This window comes from Lactuca sativa, chromosome 1 (assembly GCF_002870075.4).
Source record: "Lactuca sativa cultivar Salinas chromosome 1, Lsat_Salinas_v11, whole genome shotgun sequence".
NCBI classification, from domain to species: domain Eukaryota; kingdom Viridiplantae; phylum Streptophyta; class Magnoliopsida; order Asterales; family Asteraceae; genus Lactuca; species Lactuca sativa.
This window is the reverse complement of record NC_056623.2, coordinates 3,875,001-3,886,008: the sequence shown is the minus strand read 5'-3', so window position 1 is coordinate 3,886,008 and position 11,008 is coordinate 3,875,001. Positions and strand designations below refer to the sequence as shown.

At 34.0% G+C, this 11,008-nt stretch overlaps 1 protein-coding gene and 1 pseudogene across 1 annotated transcript; one reads left to right on the top strand and one right to left on the bottom strand.

Moving 5' to 3' along the window:
• Positions 1-2,916: 2,916 nt before the first annotated feature.
• LOC111910747 (uncharacterized) lies at positions 2,917-4,155 on the top strand (annotated as a pseudogene).
• Positions 4,156-5,201: 1,046 nt separating this feature from the next.
• LOC111910768 (uncharacterized) lies at positions 5,202-6,438 on the bottom strand. The gene is made up of 4 exons (XM_023906592.3): positions 6,093-6,438; positions 5,936-6,018; positions 5,656-5,858; positions 5,202-5,511 (listed from the first exon to the last, which is right to left on the bottom strand). The coding sequence occupies exons 1-4, from the start codon at positions 6,332-6,334 to the stop codon at positions 5,404-5,406; spliced, it is 636 nt and encodes a 211-aa protein (XP_023762360.1). The 5' UTR covers positions 6,335-6,438; the 3' UTR covers positions 5,202-5,403.
• Between the last annotated feature and the right edge of the window lie 4,570 nt (positions 6,439-11,008).

The window sequence follows — 11,008 nt, the reverse complement described above, 5'->3', positions numbered from 1 at the left end:
TTACTATAATTTGGTCTAATTAATTTCCTTGTTTGAATCTATCCGACGGTCAAAGGTCATTTAAGTGACTTAGTCCCTTTACTCCTTATTAAGTCATAAACAGAGATGTCAAAAACTTCTGTGGGATCGTGCTCCCGTGGGACCTTGTACGAGACTAAATTTTTAAAAAAACTGGGAACGGGAGCAGGGCGGGGGCAAAAATAAACCCCGTTTATATCGGGACCGGGTTCGGGAGTCGGTATTTCCGTCCCGTACTCTTGCGGGGGCCCCACTTGTATATTTATGTAAAAAATATATATTTAATATAAAATACATATACAAAATAGATTTTCTAAATTATAGGTTTAGTGTAGGCTTAACATTCCCATTCCCGATTAATGAATGTTGAATATGTAGCTAATTGATCATATATTTTTGGACATGTAATTGTTTTATATTTGTAATGTTGGATTTGTTGTATTTTATATTTGTAAAATTGTTGGAATTGTCGTTTTGTAATGTTGGGTTCGTAATGTTAGATTTTTAATTTTTTTAGTTTCAAAAAGATTAGGTTTTAAGCTTTTAAAGTTATTAAAAATAGTTTTTTTAGCCTCAAACAAAGTAGATTTTTAGCAAAACAAAATCGAATTTTAAGCCTATAAACCGGGAGAACCAGGGGAACAGGGGCGGGATCGGGGGCGATGGAGGTAACCGGGGGCGGGACCGGGGACTATGTAAACAGGGGATCCAGGGGCGGGGGCAACAACTGATTTCGAGGGCGGGAGCGGGGGCAACTATTTATGCTCCCATTTGGTCCCGTTGACATCCCTAGTCATAAATGTTAACATTCATCTCCTCTACCCAATTTAAACAGGACTCCCGAAGTTGGTCGTTGTAATAAAAATACGAAACCTAACATAATCAGTGGCGAGTCCATATTTACAAAGGTAGGTCACTTGACCTACCTTATTATTATTATTATTATTATTATTATTATTATTATTATTATTATTATTATTATTATTATTATTTAATAAGAACTTCCGGTATGGTTTCTACGAACGAAGTCGTGGTCTAGGTGGCCACGAACCACGACCGTGCACACCTTCCCGATGGGTCGTGGTCGTGACCCTTCGTGCTCTGGACAACGAATTGAAACGATGAATGTTGTATCGACTATATTTTAGTATTTAAAATATTTTTTTTAGTTTTACCTTTCAAACACCATTAAACATCTTTTATAAATACCACACGTATTCTTTCATTTTACTCATAATTCTTTTCTCTTCTTCTCACAATCACACACTTGTTTTGCTTGATAAATTCAAAACCAATGGCTCCTAAAAGAATGAATTGGTCAGAAAATGAAGAAAAGATCTTAGCACTAGTATGGGTAGCTGTTTCAGAAGACTCAGATGCTATAATGTCTCCTAATTTTTGGGTAAAAGTTGGAAACGTTTTCCATGATTTAATGGGTCGGCGAATTCATAGTCTTGATGAAATATGTTCGAAGTTTCGTGATATGAGGGTTAAATGTCTTGAATTCAATGAGATTTATAACTTTGTTATAAACAACGTAGATGGAGACGACCCGTTCGCTGTGGTCATGCACCAATATGAAAACTCGAAACACACACCGTTTAAACATGTCAAAGTTTGGCGAAAATTGAAAGAGTGCCCAAAATTTAGTCATTAAAAATAAGGTTAAAAAATTAGTTTAAATTGTTTGTGGTTGCATTTTTATGTTTGTTTTTGTTTTGTTTTGTTTTTTTTTTATTTATTTATTTTAAGTTGTGTGTTTTAAATTAATATAATCTTTGTTTAATTGAATAAAAAATTTATTTAAAAAAAAATATTTTTTATTGTGTTTTTGATTTAAATTTAATTAAAAAAATAAGGTGGAGTGGTGTGTTTAGTGACAGGTATCCTATGGTTAGTGGTAGAGAATGTGGTGACGATGTGACACCAACCACTATCGTGGTTAGTGGTGGGTGTAATAGATGACCTAAGAGGTATAGAAAAATGAAAAACTGTGATCTACCTTAATTATGTTTAGTGAACTATGCTATTGTTTTGACAAAAGAAAATATGTATAAATAAAAAATTTTAGAACTTATATTTTATATTTTAATAGCCCAAATACATAATCTATCCAAGGTAGAGGTGAACAAACATTGGTTTTAAGTGAAATACGTTTTTTTTTAAACCAATCCGGTTTTTAACTAGTTCTTTTGAAATTCGTTTCCATTTTAAAAGGTAGTAATAATGATATAATTGTGAAACTATATATATATATATATATATATATATATATATATATATACACACACACACAGAGACACTCACATACACACATACGAAATCGTATATTTCGATTGTCAAATGTGTTTAGGGCTTACAATTTAAACAAAATGGTATTAGTAATTTAATCATAGTTAATAGTTATTACCACGTTACATTAAAAAACTAAAAAGTTACTTAATAGAATTCTTTAATAAACTAAAATATTCACTTTAGAAATTTCTTAATAGAATTCTTTAATAAACTAAAATATTCACTTTAGAAATTTCTTTATACTAGACGACAAAATTGTCTCATGCCCTTACAGGTTTATAGGTATTACAATTGAAAAGTATAAAGAAGTTGGTGTATATTATTATCAATTTGTACCACCAAACTTGTTAGTAGCAAAACAAGTTGGTACAAATTATATTTGATACGATACTAGTAGCAAAAAGTTTTGTACAAACTATTAATAGTATGATATACGATTTGAAAACAATAAATTGTATACATATGATATTCACCGCTATTTAAAACCATTACAAAATGATAAGATTTATAAAGAAATAAAACATTTTTTGAGCTAGCTAGATCCAAAACAAATATAAATTAAAGGAACTGATTTTTCCGCAATCATTTTTTTATTTATCCACTACAAGATTAATACATTGATATAACTATTCTTCATACTCTTTTAACAGGCCCGATGATGAAGGGGGCAACCTGTGCACGTGCACAAGGCCCAAGATTTTTAGGGGACCTATTGTTTTTATAATGTATTCAGGAATTAGGAGTTCACACTCGAAGGCAGAGAAGCGATCATTCAAGCGAGGACGGATGATCGATTATAGACCAACTCAACGGGTGGTGACACAACCTCTTTGTGCAACAACAATGATGTTGTCGGGGCTGGCGTCTAATGGAGAAAAGGAGAAGTCACTCAAGTACGTTGAAGAGTTGATGGAGAGAGGATCAACGGTTAACAAAGAAGAAGACTATGCCGAAGTTAATGATTGCTTTAGTCGTGCCCTAGAAATTAGGTTATAGTTTCTAACTCTATAGACTATTTTACTTAATTAGTCATCTAGAAGTCTTTTTCCTGTTGATATATGCGAATAATCTCGTATTCTGCTTTATTGAAAGCAAACAAACCATGTTTTGAAGTGTACTTTTGTTTTTCGGAGAATTAAATAGTTATAGTTAACAAATTTGGCGTAGTACTATTAACTAAGTATTGTTCATTCAGAAGAATTTGCTTTCGAACTAGAAAATCTGAGATATATGTTGAATTTTTTATGTTATATTTTGTTGCAATTGTGATATAATTGAACATATCTATTTTGAGATAAAGATGATGAAATTTCTTTCTTTTGGGTTGTTGTATTAGAGCTGCACATTATGTCGAGATTACGCCTGAATGTGTGAGATCATATTATAAATATAGATGTGCACTTCTATATAAGGCTCAAGAGGAATTCGATCCATTAGTCTCAGGTCCTGTTTCCAAGAAAGAATCCACTGAAAAGGATCCACTAAATCTGTTGAAAGTAATGAAACTACTGTGAATAACGCAACACTAAAGAAGGTACTTAAATCTTCATAAATCACATCAATGATGTTTGAAAATGTTTTCAATAATACAAATATGGATGACAATTGCATTTATGTTCTTTGTTTTTTTAAGTGGAAGATCAAGATGAAGATGATGAAGGAAGTGATGTTGAGGACGAAGAAGACGAATCTGGCCGAGATTTAGCTTGGAAAATGCTTGATGTTTCAAGGGCAATGTGGGAAAAATAACCAGCTTACAAAATTGAGAAAATAAACATTCTTTCAATTTTAGCATAGGTAGCCTTGGAAGGAGGTATGCACATTTCAGATTTATATAATTGAATTCGTTACACATTAGAGCCTAAAGACCTTTCATTTCGACTCTCCTGTGCATTTGAAACATCAGGACCGACCCTATGTTTTAATTTCATCTCCAATCGGCGGAGTGGAGTTGGCATGGCATCGGCACTTTGGGCGTATACCACCCCCAAATGTACCGTGTCTAATGAATCGTAAGGAAAAGACATTCTATTAACGAGAGAGGAGAAAAAAGGCAAGGGTTTATAGCTTTTCATTGGTTTATTTATTTATTTTCAATTTCAAACCATTTAACATATCTTAACCAATCTCATATAAATGACATGTCATACATTTAATGTGGCATGAACGTTCCCTCAAGCCTTTACTGTAAATTATGAAAGACGTTAACATTGCGAGATTGGTTGATTTGAAGGTACTTTTCAACATCAATAACTATTGCCAAGTTGTTGTACCTTACAAGATATTAAGATATGGCGAATGCATATACAAGTTGACAAGTTGTTGTAAGTTTTAATACGTACATAATAATCGCGAGGTCGAGCTCGATAGTGTTAGGTGTGTTGAATATTCAAATATTTAAATACGTACGCCCAATAAAATTATACATTAATAAGTAAGTTTCAATAAAATGAAGAATATTTGCTAAAGTTATATCGATATATAAGTAAGTGTAAATTACTCGACCGGACATATATAAAGTTTATGTTTAATGAAAGAAGCCGACCCAATATTAAACCAAAAATATTTGCAATACATGATCAAGTTTTTGATAACTTATTTAATTTGAAATATTGAAGTTAAGTTAAAAAATCAAATGCTGTGCTACATCATGCACTATCGATCATTTTTAAGATGATTCTTAAGCAAAATATGATACTACTCAATATGATGTGGTATTGCGTTTCTAGAGGCCCGAAAATGATTTTACACGTGAAATATGTTTTTTCGTGTTTAATAAATAATCAACACATGACGCGTAAGATAGATCACAAAATGAGATATTCAATAATAACAATATCTACTATATACGAACAATATCAAGAAAAATAAATCATGATGATAAAAGATTTATATTGAAACTCTTTTCACATTTTCCTTAAAAAACCACAAGTCTACAAAAGGGCACAAATGTCCAGTATTATTTGAAATGAAATTTCACATTATTCGATTAAGCTATAGAATTTAATTTTTTTCATCACCAAACAAAAATTTGACATGAAAATGATACCGGCTGATAAGAGATTTACAAGTTATATGTAATTATATATTTCATTTTTTTCGTGCTTTTTCTTTTTCCTTGGCTTCTTTATCAACCTCCTTAGCTTCCTCTAATACAGGTTCCATTATATCCTCTATCTTGTCTTCCATTTCTTGAACCTGAAATTCCAAATATCAAGAAAAAATACATATATAACCTTGTCAATAAATTGAAAAAGAAAACGAAACATATGATCTAAAAAAAAATTAAATCTTGAACTCTAAATTAATTTTCATAAAAAGAAAAAGAAAAAAAAAACCAACCTTGTCAATGAAATCTCCGGCGTTGTGAGCATCTTTTTCAACTCTTTCAGCCACATTTTCGATAAAATCAAGAGTCTTCCTGAGTTGGCTGTCTTCCGGCAGATCCTCTTGGAGCTCATCCACCACTTTGTCCACCTTATCCGCCACCGATTCCACTATATCCGATATATGCTCCGCCGTCGCCATTATTTGGTCAACTTTCTCTGTGACACCAAAACCCATTATTCTAACAATTTTTTTTTAATCATTAAAGAAAAAAAAAACTTAATTAAACACTTACGCAGAAGAAATTTTATTGGACCTCCTTTGGTGGTAACCAAGGGAATGATAAATGTCATCAAAATCCCAATAGCCCAATTCTTCCTAAAAGTTAAAAAAATAAATACTAACGACTCATAAATAAATAAATAAAAGAAACGAGTTGGAAGATTAGCTACCAAGCACCAGGAGGAGAACCAGGTGGTGGAGATGGTGTTCCAGCGGGCTCCACGTTGGCATAAGCGATGACGGAATCCCATCTAGTGGTGGCGATGTTGGTGGTTGTGAGAGGAGCTAGCGCTAGCGTGTGTTTGTTGATCCGAAACCCAGAAATAGGATTGAAAGAAACAGTAGCATGGGATTTGTGAGCTAGGGTTTCATGCAAATTTATCTGAGAAGCCAAAAAGGTTGAGATCGACATGGTTTAAGATCTTGAGAAAATTTCAACTACTTTTTTTCAATATTATGTGGGTTTACAAAACAATTTATGGAATATATCCACACATGTAGAGACAATGCGGTATTTGCTATTTCTAATAAATAAATTAATGGTGAAATATTTTAATGATTTAAGAGTAACTGGAGTGGCATGTTATCACGTGTTTTTCTATAAAAATTTATTAGGATTTCAAACGATGTAGTGTTTTTGACATTTTTGCCATTGTGGCGTGTACTTGTTAGTTAGGAAACAAAGAGAGCAAATCGTATTCAACCAAGGACAAAATTGTCCATATGATTAATTACGGCGATCATATTGTCAAATGTCAACACTACTACCTACTCACTTTCTGTTTACACGCAAGTAATACTCCATTTACTTTATTTTGCTTCTTGTAAAAATGAAATACTTTAAAACTATTGAAAATTATCTTCCTTGATTATTCTCAATCATAAGGCTAATTAAGGGACATATATCATTTTTGCCATTTTTTCACTGTCACGTAGGTGTTACTTAAAATTTGCCATACCTCTGCGAATCGTTAGTCATTTAAAAGCACACTTTTTTTTAAACAAAAAAATATTTTATATAAAAACAAATACATAAAACTAAAATTTTCTTTAAAATACCAAGAACATGTACACCTTAAATTAAAAAACAACGAATTTAAAATTAAAAAACACACAAGACACTTGAAATTAAAACATATGGAACATTAAAACAAGTTTTAAATTAAAATAAAACACAACAATGTTCATGGGATATATTGTCGCCATTTGTCACTCTTCCTCACAACTTGCCAAAATTCATCAAACCTAAAATGTCTGTTAGTTTCTTCAAGGAAAGCCTCATGAGCATCGACGAATAAAATTCTTTTATTTTCACAATTTAGTGCTTCACACCTCATCTTAACAAACACAGTGTGAAATTGCACTGTAGCTGCGTTTGCATGTCTCCATTAGGAGAATAGTTGATTTTTGCTTCAACTAAACCGGCTTCGCGATTGTATCTTTGGGTGACTCTTGACCAAAAAGTAGACGCATCTATGACGTTTATGTTGAGTGGCTCTTCACTTTCATCGATCCATGCACGAGCCAAGACGATCTCTTTATCAGTGGTCTAAAGCTAAGCCATTTTTTTAGAGATGAAGGTTTGAAGATGATGGAAACAAAAAGATAGGAGAGTTGAATGAAGAAAGTTTGAATGTAGTGAAAAATAATGAGCGATGTTGGTATTTTCAGTAGTTGTGATTATGTTATTAACAAATATCATTCGATAATGACTCTTGGACACAAACATCTTTAAAACATGTCAAAATTGAGAAAAAAATAGCACAAAAGAAACTAAGTTTTCACTTGGTCAATTTGGACACTAAGTTCTCACTTAAAAAAAAAAAAAAAAAAAAAAAAAAAAAAGACAACTTCATAAATGGTCCCTGTAGTTTTACAAAATTTGAAGTTTCGTCCCTAACTTTAAAAAATTTCACAAATGGTCACTGTGTTTCAAAACTTTTAATGTGTAGTCCTTATGGCTTACTTTATCAGTATTTGTCCGTTAAGTAAATGACATTTTCGTCATTTCACTACTTAGGGACTATTTATGAGGATTTCTATTATTTTTAAAAAAAAAATGAAATTTAATATGCAAGGGGTCCTCTCTATATGTGTGTAGGGGGGGGGGGGGTGCCTTTGATAAATACCCAATAATATCTTCATGAACTCAAGAACATCGTCCGCCACCACTACCACCGTCCACTAGTAGAAGATTCTTTCAAAAATTAAGAAAACAGATCTTAAAATAAAGAAAGAAAATATATTCAGAAACGTTCCCTTAAGATTTAATATTTTGAATATTGTTACAAGTATGCTCGAAGTGCAACGGAAGAAAAATTTAAGTTAAAAGCTTATCTTTTAACTATGTCAAATGGTTTTTATTAGAGTTAAGACCATTTTTTAAGAGATTTTGTACACAAATGTGTGCGAATCCGGAATTGGTTGCGGATAAATTTAAGTTAAAAGCTTATCTTTTAACTCTGTCAAATGGTTTTTATTAGAGTTAAAACCCATTTTTAAGAGATTTTGTACATGAATGTGTGCGAATCTTCTACTTTTAGCATTTATCTGCCTTCTAAAATCATCTCGTAGAGATGTTTGTATTGTTAAATCTATTAAAGAAATTTCATCATTAATATAATCTAAATTTCTTTGAAGTTGTTTAATAGCAACTCTGCAATCTTTTATTTGAAGTTACTACTCATTTGAGTTGTTATAAGATTTTTGTTTTTTTATAAAAAAATATTTATTATAGAGTTTATAGTTTTTGAAATTAAAAAACTTTAACGGGATAGTTTTGTTATAAATTAAAAGATAGTTTTCATACTTTGCTCGTGCGTGAGGCTTTGTGATTTTTTCGTCAATTTTAGCGTTGATCGTTCCTTCTTCCCTACGTACTTCTGACTGGCAGTACTTGTTAGTACTAGATCATTATGACGAATAAGACTTCAAACTTTAAAAATACAGACAGTTGCACAAAGGATGGATTGAGAAAACTTCTCTTATTTATAAATGAGCTAAAACCCGAAGGTTTTTACAATTTCAAACTATAAACCCTATATGGGGTTTTACTCACACATTTGCAGATTTCAATATGAATGCTTAAGGCTCTTGTATTTTCACTCTACCTACAAATGAAAGCATAACTCTCTATTTATAGAATTATAGAGAGGATCAGAAACAAGTGTTTTACGTCACTGCTGACCAAATCATCCACTAACTACCTTATTGTGTAGTGGCTTATCTTTGAGGGTCCTCTCTTATGTGGAGCTTGTGGAGGAATCTTCTTTAATAATGGCTTTGCCATTATTATTGTCGGTAGTGGAGGCCACCTTGATGGTTAAGCATTGACAGTTGTATCTGCTAGTGCTTTTGTGGAGGGTCTTAAAGATGTTTGCCATGTGTTCGCCGATTAAGTCTGGCTTTAGCAAGGATTTTTAGAAGGCTAAGAATAGTTGTTCATCGGCCGGAGAAATCTCTTTGCTGTATTTGCTGTAGATTAAGGTCTTCTCATTGGCATCATATCCATTGACGAAGATCTTGTCATCCGCTGAAAAACTGAAAACCTTATTGATAAAGATTTCAATTCTAGATTTTGCTAGTTGGAGGATATCGGCTCTTTCAAGCTTTTCTTCCATGGCTTTGCTAGACAGATAGGTTTCTTGCTTGCAGATGCCTATCTGTACTAAATGATGAGGATGTTATTTTATTTCATCGTTATCATTCCAGTATGGGATGCTACTGTTGAATTTTAGAAAAATGTTGTAACACCCCGGATTCCCAGGTATTATTTTTATCCTTTTATTTTTGGGTGATTTGTGAGGAGACTCGGCGAGTTGGAGTCCAAACTCGCCGAGTAGGACCGCGGTTTTGGGCGCGGGTTCGCGTCTGGACTCGGCGAGTCCAAAAGTGGACTCGGCGAGTCCGCGCTGTTTAATGAAACCCTAATTTACAGGGTTTGAGGTCTATTTAAAGGGGCTTATGGCCGACATTTGCGGCCACCAACCCCCAGAGAGAAACCCTAAAGAGATTTGAGCGTTTTGGGAGAGACAAGAGGCCATTGTTGACCTTTGAAGCTTTGTTTGGCAAGGCAAAGGAGATTCTAGCTAAGAGAAGGCAAGGGAGGTGGACATCCTTCGATTTTGGAGCTCAGAGCATCATCTTGGAGGTATATTTTGGCTCCCTTTTCTGTTGTTATGACGAACATGGGGTTTTAGGGTTTCTTGACCCCTTTGTTGGTTAGATTTGATGTCCATTTCGTCCCTATTTGTGATGAGGCTTGAGATGAGATCCATAGAGGTCCAGAGAAGCTTTATTCCTTAAGCTTTATGAGGATTCATGAGAGTATTGGCCTAGAGTTATGAGATATGGGGCTAAAACATCATTTATGAGCAAATAATTGTTGTTTGAGCACCAAGATTTGGACTTTACGTGATTATCATGCCTGGGGAGGCCAGATCTATGATTGTATGGAACAGATCTGACCTCAGAAGTGAGTTTGAGTTTATGCATGGCATGGACTCGCTGAGTCTGAAGAACAGAATCGGCGAGTAGCATGAAGTTTGCCCGTAACCACTCAGCGAGTGGTCTTGCCGAGTTGAGGGGGTCGGCTCAGTGAGTCAGGGAGAGTCAAGGGGGGGCTGAGTCAAGCCGGAACTCGCCGAGTTGTTCTTGAGACTCGGCGAGTTGAGTCGTGGTGGCCCCGGGATTCATGCCAGGTGGAACTCGTCGAGTTAGGGAAATACTCGACGTGTCAAGAGAGATCCAAGGGAGTCAGTGGACACGTATAGACTCGCCGAGTCGCCCTAGTGCACTCGCCGAGTCCGGTCAAAGTTGACCGTTGACCTTGTTGACCTTTAAGGTTGAGTTCAGTTGTATTTATGGGTGTATTACTTTGTGTGATTAGGCGGAGGCTAGAGCACATTCATTCCGAGACAGATATTTACCGAGATACCCGAGGTGAGTCTTCTCACTATACTTTACCTAGTGTGGTAATAGAGTTCAGAGACAAAGTATTATAGAGTTATATGCCAGTGTGATTGCATGTTATTATGTGTTGTGATATGTGATATGCATGATTCAGAGTTACAGAGTCGGGACTTTC